At 58.1% G+C, this 19936-nt stretch overlaps 1 protein-coding gene across 10 annotated transcripts; it reads left to right on the plus strand.

Moving 5' to 3' along the window:
* Positions 1-11: 11 nt before the first annotated feature.
* KANSL3 (KAT8 regulatory NSL complex subunit 3) lies at positions 12-19186 on the plus strand. Of its 10 annotated transcripts, XM_088180168.1 has the most exons (21): positions 12-262; positions 1641-1811; positions 2429-2519; positions 3117-3302; positions 3430-3561; positions 4119-4235; positions 4410-4511; positions 4635-4706; positions 5704-5778; positions 6397-6554; positions 6955-7018; positions 7465-7665; positions 8077-8230; positions 9686-9763; positions 12072-12254; positions 14006-14084; positions 14995-15143; positions 15699-15811; positions 16298-16517; positions 16659-16783; positions 18850-19172. In XM_088180168.1, exons 1-21 carry the CDS (start codon positions 30-32, stop codon positions 18850-18852), a joined length of 2706 nt encoding a protein of 901 aa, XP_088036294.1. In that variant the 5' UTR covers positions 12-29; the 3' UTR covers positions 18853-19172. The 10 variants fall into 10 exon arrangements, 9 of the variants coding, with proteins under 9 accessions (XP_088036294.1, XP_088036289.1, XP_088036291.1 ...); XM_088180163.1 differs by lacking the exon at positions 15699-15811 and having other exon boundaries at positions 18850-19186; XM_088180165.1 differs by having other exon boundaries at positions 16659-18993.
* The last annotated feature ends 750 nt before the right edge of the window (positions 19187-19936 follow it).

Consider the following 19936-nt stretch of genomic DNA (forward strand, 5'->3'; position numbering starts at 1 on the left):
GGCAGGGGGAAGGGGGCGGGGCTCCCGCCATGTCGCAGCGCGCCGGCGACCGCGATCGCGACAGGGAGCGCGAGCTGCAGTGGTCGGCCCGCAGGATGGGCACGTCGCTGCTGCTGCAGCTGTCGGCACACGAGCGGGAGCTGGACCTGGTGTGCCTCGACCACAGCTACGCCAAGCCCTGGAGCGCACACCCCGACGCCAGCGCCGCCCGGCCCGCCCGGCTGCTCTTCCTCACCCCGCGGAGACACCTCGGCAGCGCCCCGTGAGAGCTGCGGGCTCGGAGCGGGCCTGAGCGGCAGGGAGGGGAAACTGGGGGGGTCCTGTGCGGCTGTGGAGGTGTGAGGGGAAAGGAGCGGGTCTTGCGGGGCTGAGAGGGAAATTGGGGGTGTTCTGGGGGCTGAGGGGAAAACTGGGGGGGGTCCTGTGCAGCTATGGGGGTGTGAGGGGAAAAGAGCGCGCGTCCTTTGGTGTTGTGAAGGGAACGGAGCTGGTCCTGTGAGGCTGAGGGGAAAATTGCGGGGGTCCTGTGCGGCTGTGGGGGTGTGAGGGGAGGAAAGGAGCGGGTCCTGTGAGGCTGAAGGGGAAATTGTGGGGATTCTGGGGGACTGAGGGAGCTGTGAGGGGAAAGGAGCGCGTCCTGTGGGGTTATGAGGGGAGAGGACGGGGTTTTGTGAGGCTGAGAGGGAAACTGGGCGGTTCTGGTGGTTGAGGGGGAAACTGGGGGCATCCTGTGGGGCTGTGAAGGGAAATGGGGGGGGTCTTGTGGGGCTGAGGAGGCTCTGGGGGGAAATTGGAGGGGGTTCCTATGGGGCTGAGGGGAAAGGAGGGGGTACTGAGGGCCTGAGGGCGAAACTGGGGGGACCTGGGGTTGTGAGGGGGGGAAAGGAGGGGGTCTTGTGAGGCTGAGAGGGTTGTGAGGGGGAAACTGGGTGGTCCTGCAGGGCTGAGAAGCTGTGAGGGGAAAGGGGGAGCAGTGAGGCTCAGGAGCTGTGTGAGGCTGTGAGGGAGGAATGGGGGTCCTGAGGGGCGGCAGAGGGAGGTTGTGAGGCAGAAGTGGGGGGGGGCCTTTGACGGTCCTCAGGAGCTGAGAGGTCTGTGTGAGGATTGGGGGGATACTGAGAGTGGGGAGGGGCTGTGAAGGAGGACTTGGGGGGTCCTGTGGGGCAGGGAGGTGGCAGTGGGGGAGTTGTGAGGGGGAAATTGGGAGCCCTGATGGCCTGGGGTGGGAGGGGGGTCCTGATGGGTGAAAGGGGCAGTAAGGAGTCTTGTTTTGGGATGTCCAAGGGGCTCCAGGGGCCATGGTTTGAGGGGGTTCAGGGGTGTCCGGGGGCCCCAGGTGTGTCCAGGGGCTGTTGTTTGTGGACTCCAAAGTCTCAATTTGGACCTCTAGGGGTCTTAGTTTTGGAGCTCTAGGTTTGATTGTCCAGGGGTCTCGGTTTGGGTGTCCAAGGTGCTCAGTTTGGTGGTCCAGGGTGTCTCAGTTTGGGTATCCAAGGTGCTCAGTTTGGTGGTCCAGGCACTGCCAGTTGATGGCCCAGGAGTACCGAGATCCCTGGGAGCGTTATCCAAACCCTCGGGATGCCCCAAAGCTGCCGTGCCGGGGTGTCCTGTCCCTGCTGTGACAGCCGTGTCGGTGGCAGGGAGGCCGATGTCCCCATAGACGTGGAGACGGTGACGCCCACGCCGGTGCCGCTGTATGACAACCAGAAGGCTCGGAGCGTGATGAACGAGTGCGAGCGGCATGTGATGTTCGCCCGCACCGACGCCGACGCGCCCCCGCCGCCCGACGACTGGGAGGAGCACATCAACAGGTGGGGATGGGAATGGGGGCTGGGAGGAGCACATTAGCAGGTGGGGATGGGAATGGGGGCTGGGAGGAGCTCATCAACAGGTGGGGATAGGAATGGGGGCTGGGAGGAGCTCATTAACAGGTGGGGATGGCAGGGAATCAGGAACAGGATTGGTGAGAATGGCAGAGTAGGAATGGGAATGTGGCTTGGGAGTGCTGGGGAATGGGACAGGTGGGAATGGGAATGTGGGCTGGGAGGAGCATGTCAACAGGCGGGAATAGCAGGGAACAGGGAATGGGACAGGTGGGAATGGGAATGTGGGCTGGAAGTGCCAGAGAATAGGAACCGGAATCTAGGCTGGGAATGGCAGGGAATGGGAATGTGGGCTAGAAGGAGCATGTCAACAGGTGGGAATGGCAGGGAATAGGGAACGGGACGGGTGGGAATGGGAATGTGGGCTGGTAGTGCCAGGGAATGGGAATCTGAGCTGGGAAATCCAGACTGGGAATTCCACACAAAAGGAATACGGGGTGGGAGGAGCACAGGAGCACATCAGCAGGTGGGGTGGCAGTTCCAGAGAAGAGGAGCCAGGAGTGGTTTGGTGTTTTGTGGTGACCCCTGTGTGTCTGTCCCCGCAGGACGGGCTGGACCATGGCCCAGAACAAGCTCTTCAACAAGATCCACAAAGCACTGCAGTCCGACAGGCTGGCCCGCCTGGCCAACGAGGGGGTGAGAGAGGGGCTGGGGTCCCTCCTTCCCACAAAACCTGGGCAGGCACCATGGAAGCTATGGGCAGCTCTGGGCTTCTCTGAGCCGTGACTTTTATGGGATCATAGAATATCCTGGGCTGGAAGGGCTCACGTGGATCATCAGTGCAACCTCTGGCCCTGCACAGACACCCCAAATTCCCACCCTGTCCATCCCTGGCAGCCCTGCACAGACATCCCAAATTCCCACCCCTGGCCCTGCACAGACACCTCAAAATCCAAACGTTCCTGGAACTCTGGCAGCCTCGGGGCCGTGCCCATTCCCTGGGCAGTGCCCAGCACCTTCTGGGGGCAGAACCTTTCCCAAAATCCAGCCTGAGCCTGCCCTGGGCCAGCTCCAGCCGTTCCCTGGGTGCTGTCCCTGTCACACAGAGCAGGGATCAGAGTTGTCCCTTGGAAGTTTTGGATTGCACTGCTCAGCCTCCTCTTCCTCAGACAGATGTTGTCCTCACTCCAGATGTTTGGGCAGCCCACGCTCACATTTCCCTAAGGATGGGGATGGGCACTGCTGTGCCCCATCTTCCCCTGAACTGTTCCTCTGGGAATTCCTGGTTGCCAGGCTTGCAACGAGCCCGTGCTGAGGAGGATCGCGGTGGATAAATGTGCCCGCAGGGTGCGCCAGGCTCTGGCCAGTGTGAACTGGGACACCAAACTCATCCAGTGGCTTCACACGACGCTGGTGGAGACCCTGAGCCTGCCCGTGCTGGCTGCCTACCTGGATGCCCTGCAGACCCTGAAAGGAAAGGTGATAAAGCAGTGGGAGGCTGGGCTGTCACACTTGGCATTCTCCCTTCGTGCAGCTGGCAGAAGGGAGAGACTGGAATTGTTATCCCATGGTTTGGCTGTGTTTTCTCAGTCCCCTCTGCTTGCAGATCCCTGCACTGATCGACAGAATGCTGCTGTCCTCCACGGCCAAGACAGGAGCAGCAGGGGCTGAGGCACTGTCCCTGCTGCTTAAGAGACCCTGGGACCCAGCAGTGGGTGTCCTGTCCCATAATAAACCAGTGAGTGTCCCTGGGGGTTGTGAGATCCCCTGTCAGCTTTAGTCTTCCCATGCTCTGCCTCTGTCCTCTCCCGGGGCTCCTGTGCCCCTGCTTTAGACCTGCTCCATGAATGGAAGGGACCCACCAGGATCATCAATCCAACCCCTGCCCCTGTACAGACACCCCAAATTCCCGCCCTGTCCATCCCTGCACAGACACCCCAAAATCCAATCATTCCTGGAGCTCTGGCAGCCTCGGGGCCGTGCCCATTCTCTGGACAGTGCCCAGCACCCTCTGAGGGCAGAACCTTTCCTAAAATCCAGCCTGAGCCTGCCCTGGGCCAGCTCCAGCCGTTCCCTGGGTGCTGTCCCTGTCACAGGGAGCAGGGATCACAGTGTCCCTCGGAAAGGAGAGCCCCTTCTGTTGGAGGAATTCTCCTGGGTATCCCGAGGGCGCTCTGGTTTGGGAAAAGAAACAATTAAGGAGCTGTGCAAGATCCTTCCCTCTTCCTTGTGGGGCAGGGAGGCCTTTCCTGGGAAAACTCCTGTCCCTGACATGGCTCCTGTTGAACTTTGCAGAGCAAACTGCCCGGATCTCCCCTGATCCTCATCGCTTCCTCCGGCCCCGCCAACTCCATGTTCCCCACGTCCCGACGGCACCGCTTCTGGCAGTCCCAGCTCTCCTGCTTAGGAAAGGTCTGTGGGGCTGGCTCTGTGGGCTGGCTGGCTCTGGGCGGCTGGCTCCTCTGTGGGACTGTTCTGTGGGGCTGGCTCTGGTTATTCCTGGTGTCCTCAGCACTGCATTGGCTGTCACTGGGTGCTGTCCCCAGCCCCGCTGGCTGTCCCTGACATTGTCCCTTTCCCACACAGGTGATCCCCATTGCCACATCCCTGCTGAACAACGGCAGTGGGGTGGGAGTGCTGCAATGCCTGGAGCACATGATCGGCGCCGTCAGGGGCAAGGTGGCCGAGGTGAGGGACAGCACAGGGTCCCCTTGTGTTCCCTGTCCCGTGCCAGGGGTGCTGTGCCACCCTGGGCATCGTCCCAGTGTCTGTGCCAGCTCTGCAGCCGTGGCTTTGTTTTGTGTCCCACAGATCCACAACCACTTCTCTCACAAGCAGATCATCCTGATTGGGTGGAACACGGGTGCCTTGGTGGCCTGTCATGTGAGTGCCCCAGTCCTCTGTGTCCTCAGGAGGGCACAGAAAGCGTGTGGATCTGTTAGAGCAGGTCCAGAGGAGGCCTGGGGACAGGTTGTTGTTTGGAGGTTTGCTGTTTCGGGGAGCTGTTGCTCTCAGAGGAGGGGCTGTAGCAGCCCTGGTGGGATTCCTGATGCTGTAGCAGGTGTGAGGAGTGCTCTTGGCTTGTCTCTACTGTGGTGTGGCTTTGGAGCTCCTTCCTGGAGGCTTTTGTCCCTGGTTGTCCATGGCCTGGGTGCATTGTCCATAGCCTGTGTCACAGAGCTGCTCCAGGGCTGGAGCTGGGCTGGGAGAGTTGGGAATGTTAACCTGGAGAGTAGAAGGATCCAGGGAGAGGTCAGAGCTCCTTCCAGGGCCTAAAGGGGCTCCAGGAGAGCTGGAGAGGGACTGGGGACAAGGGATGGAGGGACAGGACACAGGGAATGGCTTCCACTACCAGAGAGCAGGGATGGATGGGATATTGGGAATTCCCAGAGCAGCTGTGGCTGCTCCATCCCTGGCAGTGCCCAAGGCCAGGCTGGATGGGAGTTGGAGCAGCCTGGGACAGTGGAAGGTGTTCCTGCCATGGCAGAGATGGGATGGGGTGGGCTCCAAGGTCCTTCCCAAACCATTCCAGGGTTCTGTGATTGTCCTAGAGTCCCCTTGGCAGCCTCAGCTCAGAGCTGGATTTCAGTGACTGATGGGATTCTCCTTGTCCCTGTGCTCAGTCCAGGGCCTGGCTTTGACCTCTGTGGTTGTGGGCCTTTGCAATATGAGCCATTTAATGTTTTTTAATCACTGTGTTAATCTCCAAAGTGTTGATACTGAGGTGTTTCTGTGCCTTGGCAGGAGCCTGGCAAGACAGCCTTCAGTCCTGGGATGTGCTGAGGTCTGGGAAGGCAGGCTGCTCTCTCCCTGCCCAGGTTTCCATTTTGGAATGTCAGTGCTGGGCTCTGGGAATGCTGACTGCTCTCTCCCTGCCCAGGTTTCTGTGATGGAATATGTCACTGCTGTCGTGTGCCTTGGCTTCCCTCTGCTCACTGTGGATGGCCCCAGAGGGGTAAGGACCAGATGGAGCTGCTTAAAGAACTCTGCTTGTCTTTAAACCTCCCTGGGTTGTTCTGTGGAATTATTCTTGGAAGTCCAGCAATAATTAGCTGATTTTTTGAGGAATGTGTGCGGTTGTTGCTCTCAGAGGAGGGGCTGTAGCAGCCCTGGTGGGATTCCTGATGCTGTAGCAGGTGTGAGGAGTGCTCTTGGCTTGTCTCTGCTGTGGTGTGGCTTTGGGGCTCCTTCCTGGGAGCCTGTGTCCCTGGTTGTCCGTGGCCTGGCTCCATTATTCGTGTCCCTCATTATCCCTGGCCTGGCTCTGTTATCCATGTCCTGTGTCCCTTGTTATTTTCTGTGTCTTTACACGGAGCCCTGATCTCTCCCCTTTGAGCCCTGTGTGACTGGATAGGGAATGATGATGGACACAGTCATGCTAGGAAGTGCTAATTCCAAGGGCACTGGAATTCCATTGGAAAAGCATTTTCTGCTCCATTTTCTGGAGCACAGTGCAGCTCATGCAGAGTTTCCCTCTGGCCTCAATAACTCCCATTGGGACTCACCCCTGGGAACCTCCTCAGCCTCAACCTGGGATTCCAGCTCCATCCCAGCCCTCCCCTTGCTCCCACAGGACGTGGATGACCCTCTCCTGGAGATGAAGACCCCGGTGCTCTTTGTCATCGGGCAGAACTCGCTGCAGTGCAACGTGGAAGCCATGGAGGATTTCCGGGAGAAGATCCGGGCAGATAACAGCATGGTGGTGGTGGGAGGAGCAGATGACAACCTCAGGTGAGGCTCTGCCAGGTGCCTTCTCTCTTCCTGGGAATTCTGAACAGCCCCAGATTTGGTGCTGGAACAAGGTGGGAATTGCATGAAAATACTCTAGATTTGTCTGTGTTGGGAATAACTGCAGGAAAAACCTGTATGGGAATGGGTCTGATTTAGGGGTGCACTCAGGAGCACAGAGGAGATTTTGGAACATCACAGGAGTCAGAAGTTTCTAGTAGTGAAAATCAGTAAAGGAGAGAAAAGAAAGAAACCTGAAACTGGCACTGGGTGTGAAGGCAGAGCTCTGAAATGTCAGGTTGGCTTTGCAAAATGCTTTGTGGAGTCCTGAAAAAGATCTTTTTCCTCATCAGGTGAAGAATGATGGGAAAAGTGTGGTTTGGTTCTTTTCTTCTCCCCTTAGGATAAGCAAAGCCAAAAAGAAGTCAGAAGGCCTGACCCAGAGCATGGTGGACAGGTGCATCCAGGTAACCACAGGGATGTTCCCTTTGCAGCTGAAGAAGGAATGAATCAGTGCTGGGATGTCTCAGGTTATATGGGATGGGGTGGGTTGGGTTGGAGGGAAACTTATCTTGAGGGGGATGTGTGGAAGGAAGGTGTGAGATCCCTGGGGGTGCACCTTATCCAGGGAGCACTTTCCTGAGTGTCCCAACACATCTGCCTGGGCACTCAGCAGCATTTTGGGAGAAACTGCTGTGGGTTTTTCCCCACATGTCCTAAATCAGTGATTTGATCAGAGAAATCTATGTTTTCTCTGTGAGGTTTTGGGGATTTCCTGGCAAACATCAAACCCACAGAGCCTTACCCGTTTATCCCCTTGGTAGTACTTAATTTCCTTGCTTCAAGCTGTGAGGATCCAGTGCTCAGAGGCCTGCCCAGCACTGAGCCCCACTCTTTATCCCAAAATTGCCAGGATGAGATTGCAGACTTCCTGACAGGAGTGCTGACCCGGGCCGAGAGCCACTCGGGCTCTGAGCCCCGCGACCTGGACGCCGAGAGGAAGAAGAAGCCCCGTGACTGCAGCAGGAGAGACCTGTCCTTTGAGCTGCCCGAGAGGAGCAGCAGACCCGCCTCCCCTGCAGCCAAAGTGCCAGCCTCGCCCTCAGGCTCCGAGGTGGGGGCTCTTCCCAGCCTAATTCCAGCTGGGGGTGTGTAAAGAGAAGTTTCTGTGCCTGCAAAATCTCTAAAATCTGCGGGGAGTATTGGGAGAGGGAGGTGGGAGGAGACCCAGGGGGATGTGGCTTCGGGGGAGGTTTAGATGAGAGATTTGGAAAAATGATCTCATGGGGAGGGTTGGAAGGTCTTGGTGGAGTCAGCACCCCTGGGAATGTTCAAAGCACAGTTGGATGTGGCACTGGGGCCAGGGCTTTTGACAATGACACTTGGTGATCTTGAAGGTCTTTTCCAGCCTTAAAAATCCCAGGATTCTTGTGGTGAGGTAAATGAACCCTCAGCCACAGGCCTGGTGCTCAGGGCCAGGGCTGCCTCAGGCAGACGTGGGCTGAGTGTCCCTCTGTCCCAGCAGGACCTGTCCAGTGTGTCCAGCAGCCCCACGTCCAGCCCCAAGACCAAGGTGGCCGCCCTGGCCCTGCCCAAGCCCAGCCAGGTGGGCCCCACACAACTGCAGAGGAGGCAGGTGCCCAGGCCAGATGCTGTCCTGACCCACAAGCAAGCACAAGGTAATTCCCTGCAGCTTCCCCACCCTTCCAGTGGCCGGAATTTTGTTTATTTTTCTGTCTGGACCCGTGTAGGTTTTTATTTTCTGAGTCCTGTGTTGAATCCCAAGCTCTGTGTGGCAGCTTTCTGTGCAGCTCAGCCCCTGTCACAGCCTTGGAGGGCTGGAATTAGGGTGGAATTAGGTGTTCCTGCAGCTTGTGGAGCCTTCCTGCTGTTGGAAGTGGGAAGCATTTTCTCTCTGGCTGACCAAACCCCTGTAACCATGCTCTGATCCTTTAGGGACACCCTGGTCTGGTGTCTCCTCCAGGGCTGCCTGGGGAGACACTGAAGGTGCTCAGGAGATGTTGAGGCTGTTGAATTGAGGTGGAAACTGTGGGATTTGGGGAATTACAGAACCATCCTGCAGCAAACAGGTTGTGGAAAAGCTGCTGTGGATGAGGAAGCAGCTGGAGCTGTGGGGATTTATGTCCTGGCAGAGGCTGGTCCAAACCTGTAGGCTGGTGGTGAACGTGGGGAGTTCAGGAGGTGCTTTTGTTCTCAGGATCCCTCCTGGCAACCTCCAGCAGCACCTGGGGGATGATGCCCAGTTCTCCATCCTCCCTCCTCTCCTTGTCGTGCTGCCACAGACCTGGACAGGCTGGTGGGTGTTACCTGCACGTCTGTCTATGGGTGTCACCTGCAGCTGTGACCCTGCATATCCATCCTGGCTCCAGCGGGAGGCTGGAGCTTGGATCTGCTGGAATTCCTCAGCCCATGGACTGAAGGGTTGTGTTCCTGTGCTGTTGTAACGGAGGCAGGAGGAGGCTCTGTGGGGGAGCTGTGTCCTGGTGCTGGTTTTGTTGGGAATGCTGCAGTGATTCCCAGTGCTGGTTTTGTTGGGAATGCTGCAGTGATTCCCAGTGCTGGTTTTGTTGGGAATGCTGCAGTGATTCCCGGTGCTGGTTTTGTTGGGAATGCTGCAGTGATTCCCGGTGCTGGTTTTGTCAGGAATGCTTGGTGATTCCCGGTGCTGGTTTGTTTTGTCAGGAATGCTTGGTGATTCCCGGTGCTGGTTTGTTTTGTCAGGAATGCTTGGTGATTCCCGGTGCTGGTTTGTTTTGTCAGGAATGCTTGGTGATTCCCGGTGCTGGTTTGTTTTGTCAGGAATGCTGTGGTGATTCCCAGCTGGAGCTGCTCAGGGGATGCTGTTTCACCCCTCCCTGCTGCTCTCAGGCTCTGGATGCAGCTCAGCCAAGCTGGGCCCAACTCAGCCCTGTGCTGGTGGCTGCCAAGGGCTCTCTGTTGGCAATGAGCCGTGCCAAGGCTGGGATGTGCCCCTTGCTGTGTCTCCTGTGGCTGGATCAGCTGTGTCGGAGCTCTGCCTGCTCCAGGGTCCCCACCTAGGGGTCACAGCACTTTTCCTCCTGTCCCCTGCAGAGCCAGGCTGTGATTCTGTAATTCTCTCTGATTCATTTCAGCTCAGTTTGCTGCTTTTCTGAAACAAAACATGCTGGTGAGGAAAGCTCTTCCTCCTGGCACCTCTTCATGTCTCTTTGGTGAGTATCTTCTCACTCCTTGCTGTCTCTCTCCCTGTCTCCCTCCTTCTCTCTGCCTCTGCTGCCTTTCTCCACCATCTTCCTCTTCCCCTGCCCTGGACTGGGGCTGGTGTGTCCCCTCGTGCCCTGCTTTGTGCTTCTCTGCTGTTCAGAGCTCAAGCCCAGGGCCCCTCTTTGCCAGCAGAGCCCTCAGGCTTTGCTGAGCTCCTCCCTGCTCCCCATGGATAAAGATGGAGTCTGGATTGCTTGGATGGACTAGAGCTCAGGGGATGTGGCTTTAACCCTTTCCTGTGCTGGGGCTGTGAGCACCAGTGTGACAGACCTGGGGACACGTGGGACAGGAGCGACACACAGCCAGGGCTGGACACAGAGCAGCACGGCTTAGCTGGAGAGATTAAGGGACAACAGAGAGGCCAGGGACAGGGATGACCTTGGGAAAGTGCTGATAGATCAGGGATGGCTTTAGGAAGGCTCTGATGGGTCAGGGACAGAGGACACTGATGGGTCAAGGAGGGCTTTGGTGAGGCTCTGATGGGTCAGGGACGGGGCAGGGATGGGTCAGGGACAGGGGGCAGAGATGGGATAAGGAGGCAGGGATGGGTCAGGGACAGCGATGCTCTCTGCACCAGGGGACACGGAAGTGACAGTCTGAGCACCCAGAGGTGATTGAGTGTGCCGTGCTCTGAGAGGATAGAGGGGAGGGGGGGGCCCCAGGCTGTCCCAGGATGTTTTGCCCCCCTGAATGGCAGTGCCTGTGTGGGTCTGGGCTCAGCAGAGGGAGGAAAGTGCAAATCCAAGGCTTTGTCACTTGAACTGTTGCTGTGACTTCTCCTTCGGGCTGACTCCAGGGCTGAGCTGCTCCTGAACACCCTGAATGTTCTGCCCTCACCTCTGGTCCAGCTCCTGAGCCAGGCACTGCCCTGAGCTGGTGCTTTTGGGATTTCTTTTCCTCTCGAGCCTGATTTAAACGTTCCTTGCTCCCTGGAGCCTCCTGTGAGCCTCGCCCTTTGCGACCACGGCAGGGCCACACCTGGAGGGGACCCTGCAGTGAGTGTGGAGAGCCTGGCCCAGGCTGGCCTGCCTGCTCATGGCATCAAGGGCTAATTAAGAGCTCTGGATCCATTAGAGTGCTGCCTTGGCTGCCTCCGGTGTGAGATAGGGTCTGGGCGGAGCCTTTGATTTGGGAATAGGATGGGAACGCGCCGCCAGCACAGGCAGGAGCAGGGGGGGACACAGAGGGACACAGCTGGGTCACACCCAGGGGACACAGAGGGACACAGCTGAGCCACTGGGCTCCCAGGGGACACAACTGGGCCACTGAGCTCCTAGGGGACACACAGAGACGCAGCTGGGTCACTGGGCTCCCAGGGGACATAGCTGGGTCACACCCAGGGGACACAGAGGAGGAACACAGCTGGGCCACTGGGCTCTCAGGGCAGCCCCAAGTGCTTGGAGTCACCTGAAATTTGGGGATTCGGCTGCAGTCAGGTGCTGCCCCCACAGCTGAAGGTGTGTGGGTGCTGCACAGCATGTGAATATGTACATGTACATTTCTCTATTGATTTTATATCACTGATCTTTATCAGTAAGAAGGGAGGGACATCTTTGCTTCGGAGCTGTTGAATCTGTGGCTGGGATGCCCAGGGCCTTCTTGAAAGAGGGAATTCTCAGCATTCCAGGCAGGGAGGTTGTACCCCAGTGGTTGCAGATGTGTGGATGGGCAGGATGTGGCAGCTCAAGGCTGTGGCCCTGGGCTGCAACTGTGGGTCCTCTGTGCTTTTGGGATCTCCCTGGCCTTGGGGGGATTGTGCTTGGGGATGTGTCAGATCAAGGAGACACTGGTGTGCAGGAGAATTCTCAGCCTGTGGGGTTTCTGCCCCAGTTCCTTGTAGTGTGGGATTTTTGGGGGCTTGGCTTTGCTGCAGCACCTCCTCTGCTTCGCTTGGTGCCTCTCAGAGCCTGCCCAGCTCCTGGCAGGACTGCTGGGGGATCCTCTGGCTGGGCTGAGCTCTGATCTTTTGTGCCTGCAAGCACAAACCCTGGCCCCTCACCTGGCCACCAGGGCTGCTGGAGGGGCCTGATGGCAGGATTTTGGGGTGAAAACGTCCCTGTGGAGTTGTGGCATCGCTGCAGATCCAGGGCAGCCCGTGCTGCTGGGGCAGCTGTGGGGTCTCTGTAGGACAGGCAGGGTTCCTGTGCAGGGAGTTGGGCAGGCTGGCACGGAGGGAGCTGCGTGCATAGGCGTGTTCCCTTCCCGGCACGCCGAGCCGCCCTGGGGGCTCAAAAAAGCTCCTTCTGTGTCCCCCAGTTCCAGTGTCCTCAGAGCACTCGGAGGGGGCTGACAGAGATGATGTGCGAGTGCAGCTGAAGAGGCAGCAGAGCCCCAGCCCGACCCCGTGCACCAAAGCCTCCAAACGAGCCAAAATCAAGGTGACCATTGTCTCGCACGGCGATGGCGCGGGCGGAGCAGCCCTCGGCACCCAGGCAGAAAGTGAGTTGTGACTGCAGCCGGCAGGGCCTGGCGTGCCCGGGCCGGGGAGGGAGCTGCGGGTCCTTGTCCCTTCTCTTTCGAGGATTTAGCTGAAGGGAAAGGTGGAGGCTCGTGGCAGGAGCATGTTGTCCAAGGAATTCCACACTCCTGCAAACCGGCCTGGAGCTGGGAGGGGGATCCTGCACCTCCCTCTGCTCATGCACCTCCCTTGAGACTTGGAGCTGCTGCTGGGAGCAGGATGTGTGCTGGTGCTGCTGCTGGGGCTGGATGGGTGCTGGTGATGCTGCTGCTGAGGGCAGGATGGCTGCTGGTGCTGCTGGTGCTGTTTGGAGCAGGATGGCTGCTGGTGCTGCTGCTGGGAGCAGGATGGGTGCTGGTGCTGCTGCTGGGAGCAGGATGGGTGCTGGTGCTGCTGCTGGGAGCAGGATGGGTGCTGGTGCTACTGCTGGGAGCAGGGTGCTGGTGCTGCTGGTGCTACTGCTGGGAGCAGGGTGCTGGTGCTGCTGGTGCTACTGCTGGGAGCAGGGTGCTGGTGCTGCTGGTGCTGTTTGGAGCAGGGTGGGTGCTGATGCTGCTGGGGGCAGGATGGGTGCTGGTGCTGCTGGGAGCAAGGTGCTGGTGCTGCTGGTCCTGCTGCACCCCTTGCTCTGCATTTTTCCCGCTGCTGCCTGCGGGATCTTGGTGAAGTTCCTCCCTCTGGAAGAGTTTTTTGCACCCCAAATCCCCGATCCAGCCGAGCTCTGCTAATCCCCCGGGGGCCTGGAGTCTGGGATTCACACCCAAGCAAATTCCAGCTGCCATCCTGCCTCTGAATCCTGGAAAATTCCCAGGAAGAGGTGATGGGCTCCATCTTCCTCCCCTGAGCCTTCACAAGAGCATCCCAAAGCTCTGGCTGCTGTCCCGTGTCCCTCAGAACTCAGCACCTTCCTCGTGCCAGAGCCCCAGCTCCTCAGAGCAGTCTCTGCTTATGGAATTTATGGAATCAAAGGCTCTGTTCTGCTGGGGAATCTGAGGTTTTCAAAGCTGGGACACAACTCTGCTGCTTTCCAAGCACCTCTCTGCCAGGTCAACAGCTCTGTGACAAGACACAAATCCACATCCTTCTGCAAGGTTTCATTTGGTCTTCTGGCAGCTTTGAAAACCTCTGGTTTCCAGAATCCCTTTTTTTTTTCTTCCCTTAATTTTTTTTATTTTTATTTTTAATTTTCCAAACTTTACTTCTTTTCACAGAAAGGAAATGAATTGCAGAAGTAAACATGAACCCAAACGAGAATTGCCTCTTTGCCGGGTGTGAGCAGGAGGAATGCACGAGGAAGGAATGCAGTTGTACCCCCAGTGCTGCAATAAACAAATTCCGTGACTTGTCGCATCCCTGTGTATTTTGTAAAGTGTGTTTAACTAAGAATCCTTACAAAATCACCCAGATCCCAGCAATCCATGAGGCAGGCATGGAACAGGAGGGGATTAGTGGAGAGAACCTTTAGGAGATATATTTGCATTTGTTGACAAGGGCCTGAGGTTCCTGATGGATTTTGGGAGGTGATTCCTTCCCTGATTCCTCAAGTGTTTTAACTGGATTTTGCTCCTCCCGGTCTCCAGCGCAGTGCCTCGGGTTGGGATTCCTGGAGAAGATGCTCTGGGAGCTGGATGAGCCCCCTGTGGGTACTTGGAGAGAGGGGGATCCCAGAGGAATCCCGGAGGATTTGTGGGGGGCAGGAACTCAGCGTTGTCCTTTTGGTTTTGTTTTGCAGTTGTCTCTGGGAAGCCGCTGCCCCTCGGCCAGGCCGTGTCCAGCACCAAGGAGCTCTCGGGGCTGCTCTCCACCCCCAAGTGAGTGGGAATTTTTCTGGGGGTCTTTCTGACAGGGCAGAGATTTCCAGTGTCTTGCTCCCCACTGGAATTTTCTGGTGTGAGGGAGACCCTGGGGCTCCCGAAAACTCTGTGCCAGCTGGGAGTGGGCAGGAGGGGAGGTGCTGTGGCTGTGGTTGTGTCTGGTGTGTGTTCCCAAACTCAGGTTGGTTTATCTCTGTCTTTGTGGTGGCTTTGGCAAGAAATTCTGTGTTTAATCCTTCCCTCTGGCACCTTTGCAATAAAAATAATATTTTTGTTGCAAGGGCAGTAGAAATGAGCCTCAAAGCAGCTCATGAACTGTGCACAGGGTTTCCTGTTGGGGAATAAATCTCATGTTGACACCTTTTTTCCTTCCTAATTCAAGCTATGGGGGGCTAGGCTCTGCCTGATCCCATTCCCAAAGGAGCCATGAATCCCTGGAAGTGTTGGACAGGGCTCAGAGTGGCCTGGGACAGTGGGAGGTGTCCCTGCTGATGGCACTGGATGGGCTTTAAGGCCCTTTCCAACTCAAGGCATTCCAGGATCCTGTGATCTGGGACAGGAGAGGAAGAAGAGCTGGTTTTAAATGAAAAGTGGGTTTTGGACAGGGACAGTGCCCTGCTGTGGTGACCCCAGGAGGTGCACACAGCTCCCAAGCTCTCTCCCAGTTTGGAAATCCATGGATTTCTCTGTGCTCCTTGGCTGCTGCCCTGGACACAGGGAAACTCCTCTTGGAACTGATGATCATTAAGACTCTCCAACCTTCCCCACCCCGCTGTGATTCCCTCGCTGTGGTTGTGCAGCCCAGCTCCCCCTCCCGCAGCCCTGGCTGCTGGGGACAGTGCCAGAGCCGGCCCTGCCTGCCCAGAGCACTTCCAGCCCTCACTGGGGTCTCTCCCTTCCCTTTTAGGCCGAGCTCAGGTGCAGAGGCTTCGCTGAGCCCCGCTCAGCCCTCGATCCCCAGCAGCTCCGCCCCCAGCGCCTTCCACGCCCTGCAGAGCCGGCTGGTGGCCAGCAGCACCCACGGCCTGCCAGCCCAGCCGGCCACTGCCCTGCCAGGTACCCATCCCAGCCGGGGAAAGCTCAGCCAGGGTCACAGCACTTGGGGCAGTCTCTCCTGGCCTCCCCCGGCCTGGCTGAGCTGGGCTTTGTGGAGTTGTGCTGTGGGAATGGTGGCTTTTGTGGTTAACGAGGCCTCAAAACACCAAAACCTCCCATGTTCCACAGGAACCCTTCTGAAACTGGGCTGGGGGGGTTTGGGGTGAGTTTTGGGAAAGGTTCTGCCCCCAGAGGGTGCTGGGCACTGCCCAGGGAATGGACACAGCCCCGAGGCTGCCAGAGCTCCAGGAACATTTGGATTTTGGGGTGTCTGTGCAGGGCTGCCAGAGCTCCCCAGGGTGGGATTTTGGGGCCCCTGTGCAAAGCCAGGGGCTGGATTGGATGGCCCCACTGAGTCCCTTTCCACTCTGGATATTCCACGATCCCATAAAACGAGCTGTGGGAGGATCCTCAGGGTGCTGCTCGTTGAAGAACAGCTCTGCAGCCCTGGCACACGCCAGAATTTGGTGCTGGAGGATCCACCCAGGCTGACTTTGCTGTTCTCTGGGTTTTCAGGAGCAGCCTCTGCCAGCAGCCTGCTCCAGGGGCTGAGCTTCAGCCTGCAGGACATCGGCACCAAGTCCTGCAGCCTCCCTGGCAATGCGGCCGCTGCTGCCTCACCTGTGCAGGTGAGCAGCCTCTGGCGGTCCCACAGGGCAGCTGGGGGGGAGAGGAAGTTTTTGGAGGCAGAGGGAGCCTGGATAGGCCCTTTGGACCAGAGGAGATGAGGGGTGGGCTCTCAGCGTTCCAGAGGCCTGTAAAAGGGGTCTGTGAGAAGCTGTTTCTGTGCAGCCAGCCCCAAACTGATGAGCTGGAGAACAGACTGAGGGATCACTGATCATTCCCTGTGATATCCTGGGAAAAGGATCCCATACCTGGCACCTCTGGGGCAGCCCTTCAGTGTGAGGTGCCCCCAGGGTGGTCATTTTGTCCCACTCTGAGCTTCAGGCTGAACTGAAATGTGCAGGCTGGGAGAGACAACTCCACCAGGACTGAGCCCTGCCAGTGGCCAGGGACAAGCGTGGAAACTCCAAAGGCCTCTGCTGGCGAGGGGAGTGGCCATCCCAGCATCCCCTGTCCCCGCAGGAGCTCAAGGCTACTGTCTGTCCTTGCAGAGCTCGGCTGGGAAGGCGCCTACAGCCCTGCAGGGCCTGGCTGCCATCACCACGGACACCGGCGCCGTCGTCCGCACCATCCCCGTGGCCACCTCGCTGGCCCTGGGAGCCTCGGCCAGCGGCAAACCCACGGCCATCCACCAGCTGCTGACCAACGGGGGCCTGGCCAAGCTGGCCAGCAGCCTGCCAGGACTGGCCCAGATCTCCAACCAGGCCGCAGGTGAGCAGCAGGGAGGGCAGGGAGTGTTCCCAAAGCTCCTCCTGCTCCGTGGGCTGCTGCTTCTGGAGCAGCCCCTCCGAGGGGAAGCTCCAGCCTGGTTTGGAGGTGGCCTCAGGGATGTTTTCTATGTGTGCTCTGCAGGCCTGAAGGCCCCGACCACCATCACGGTGACACTGCGGGGACAGCCCGGCCGTGTGGGCACCCTGAGCCAGCCCAGCCTGGGCTCGGTGCAGCCCCAGCTGGAGGAGCAGCCCCAGGGCCCTCAGGTAAGGGGGACACCTTTTGGGGGACACCTTTCCTCGGCAGCGTGGCCGTGGCTGCTCCTGGCCCTGCTGGGTGTGGCAGTGCTGGGTTCCTGTTCCACCTGCAGGGTGTGAGGGCTGTGCTGGGTGTGAGGAGGGGCTGCCAGGAGCCAGGACAGTGTCATTGTTGTGTCTGTTCAGGTTTGATTGGCCTTTTTGCCATGGAATCGTTGGATGATTTGGGCTGAAAGGGACCTTAACTCCCATCCAGTGCCACCCCACCAGGCAGGGAAACCTCCCACTGTCTCAGGGTGATTTGTCTCGTGTTGCCTCAGAGCTGACACTGCATCCAGCATTCCCAGCAGTTCCCAGGCAGAGTCCAGGCTAAATCTCAGGGTTTGGGAACATCATTCCTCCTTTGACTTTCCTGAGTTTCTTGCAGTCGTTGAGCTCAGAGCTAAGGCAGAGCTTGGAACACTGAGCTGGTGACCCTCAGGCCACTGGGAGAGTCACTTGTGTGGGTCTGAAATTCTGTGTTAGAGGCAGCTTTGGTGCTTTTTGGTGCCCCCTCAGAGCTGCTGTGCTTCCCTTTGTGTCCCTGTCACGTTTAAACCCTCTGGACACCCAGGAAAAGGGATGGAAATGGGCATAGCTGGACTCCAAGGGGAGAGTGGGTTCATGAACAGGTTAATTTTTCCAGGCAGAGCTAGATATGGATCCTGACTTTCCCTTCCAATTGAGCTTGTGAGTTCAGGGCAGGGCTTTAATCATGCCAGAGCTGCTCCAAAAACAAACTGGAAGCTCTGCTGGCAGGAAATGGGGCAGCTGCTGGTTTTGTTCCTAATTATAGCCCTGACATCAGCAGGGTTACGTAACCCTGGAACGGCCCCAGTTCCCCAAGGGCTTTGTGCCTGGCTTGCTCAGCAGCAGCCAGAGCTGAGATTCCCTTTGGAATTCCAGCTGAGGGCTCTGCTGGGCCTGTGCAGGAAGCTGGGCTTTAAATTTGGGGCTGAGCTGCACTTTGGAGTGGGCATTTCCATTTCCTTCCCCCGTGGGCAGCACAGGAGAAATCTCCCCGGGATTCCTGTGGGAGTAGGGTGAGGAGAAACCTGAGGGTTTGTGTGGCTGGTAGCTGAGCATCGGAGTAAAACTGGGTTTGTCTTTTCCTGATCCGGGGGGGTTGGGCCTTGTGGCATGTCCCCTGAGCATGAGGACCCCTCTGTGTCCTGGGGAGGCTCTCACAGCCAGGCCTGGAGCTGGGGCTGAGTTTGGGTGAGGATGGTGTGAGGAGAGCTCCGAGTCCAGCCCTTGGAGGCAGGAATTCCTTTCCCCTCTTGAACTCTCCCCCTCTCCACTCCCAGAGACACACGTTTCAGCCACAGCCTGTCCAGTCAGGGCAGGTCTGACCTGTGGGGGCCTGTCCTTGCTGGAAAAGGTCACAGCATCCTGGAGTGAGTTGGCTGGAAAAGCCCATCCATGGGCAGAGACACCTTCCCTTGTCCCAGGTGCTCCAAGCCCTGCCCAGCCTGGCCTTGGGCACTGCCAGGGAGCTCGAGGGCTGGACAGGAACCCCACAGCACCCTGCCCCAGGGAGGGACCTGTTGGGGGAGAAACTCAGACACTGCAGGAAGAGAGGAACTTCTGGGAGATCTGAGTGGGGAGAGGAATTTCCCTGGGGACCTGGGTGGGCTGGGAATGGAGCTGTGCTGGATCCTGGGGATCTGGGTGCTATGGCAGTGGATCAGTCCCAGTTTGGGTGCTGGATCCCCCAGGATCTGTGTGCTGTGGAGCTGTGCTAGTTTGGCTGCTGCATCTTGGGGATCTGTGTGTTGTGCCAGTGAATTAGTGCAAGTTTGGGTGTTGGATCCTGGGGGTCTGGGTGCTCTGGCAGTTTGGGTGCTGGATCCCGGGGGTCTGGGTGCTCTGGCAGTTGATCAATGCCAGTTTGGGCGTTGTGGTTTCCCTGCCTGGGCTGTGCCAGTGCCAGGGTCGGTGCTGGGGTCTCACTCTGGGGATGACCCAGGCTCAGGGTGGAGGTTCTGCAGCCCAGGGTGGGCCCCAGAGCTCTGACCTTATCCCCTTGTCCGCAGTGAGTGCCTCGGAGCCCCTGTGCTGTGGGAGGCCAGACTGGCAGCACTCGCCGGGTGTGGCATTGGTGAGGCTGTGCCCCTGCAGCCTCCCTGTGCCAGCCTGGGCACCCCGAGGTGGCAGCTGTCCTGCAAGGCACCTCCAGGATGCTCATCCTGACCCCGGGAGGGGCCTGGCACACTGCAGGGACACTGCAGGGACAAGGCCAGCAGCAGCCACACTGTCCTGGGAGCTGTGGGGACCCCCAGAATTCCTGGGAGTGGGAAGGGTGGGGGGTGTTTTTCTGGGTTTGTTGCTGTTTAATAAAAACTTCCTTCTTTTTTAATTTTTTTTTTTAAATTCTGTTGTGCTTTTGGACTGAGTTTGTGGCTGTGGCCACTCTGGGGGTGGCTTTTGTTGAGGGTGGATTTTGTGAGTGGTGAAGAGATGAAGGGACAGAGCAGGGAAGGATCCATACTTGGCAGCTTCCTGAAATAATCAGAGAATCCTGGAAACTCCTGAGTGGGAAGGGACCCACAGGGATCATCAATCCAGCCTGGGTCCTGCACAGACATCCCAAAATCCAAAATCCTGAGCTCTGGCAGCCTCGGGGCCGTGCCCATTTCCTGGGGGCAGAACCTTTCCTAAAATCCAGCCTGACCCTCCCTAGCCGAGCTCCAGCCTGAGCTGTCCCTGTCACTGGGAGCAGAGATCAGAGCTATCCCTCAGGAGGAAGCTGCAGACCCTGAGCATTCCCTTCTCAGTTTCTTGTCCATGTGGATTCCCTCCTCTGGAGAGAAGGCTCAGCTGATTCCTCCTCCCTTTCAGGACTGTCCCTCTGCTTCTGTCACCCCCTCACACCACCTGGTGCCAAGGAGCAGTTCTGAGGATGCTGAGCTTGGTCAGCACCCCCAGCCCTGCAGAACCTTTCCCTTTTCCCTGCACTTCTGGGCTAAAAACCACTGAGGTTTTGCTTTGCCAGCCATCCAGGCTCAGCCCAGCACAATTCCCTGCAGGGAGGGCTGTGGGTTGACCTCGAACACGAGGGGTTCCTGGTGGGGTCCCACCAACCACAGAACCTCCTCTTGGAGATGGAGGTGACAGTAGCCA

The sequence above is a fragment of the Sturnus vulgaris genome, chromosome 28 (assembly GCF_052056855.1).
Source record: "Sturnus vulgaris isolate bStuVul1 chromosome 28, bStuVul1.hap1, whole genome shotgun sequence".
Taxonomy (NCBI): Eukaryota; Metazoa; Chordata; class Aves; order Passeriformes; family Sturnidae; genus Sturnus; species Sturnus vulgaris.

Coding starts and splice junctions, on each gene's coding strand:
- KANSL3 (XM_088180163.1), top strand. CDS start 30: ATGTCGCAGCGCGCCGGCGACCGCGATCGCGACAGGGAGCGCGAGCTG. Junction 1,812..2,428: donor TGGGAGGAGCACATCAACAG/GTGGGGATGGGA, acceptor CTGTCCCCGCAG/GACGGGCTGGACCATGGCCC. Junction 2,520..3,116: donor CCCGCCTGGCCAACGAGGGG/GTGAGAGAGGGG, acceptor CCTGGTTGCCAG/GCTTGCAACGAGCCCGTGCT.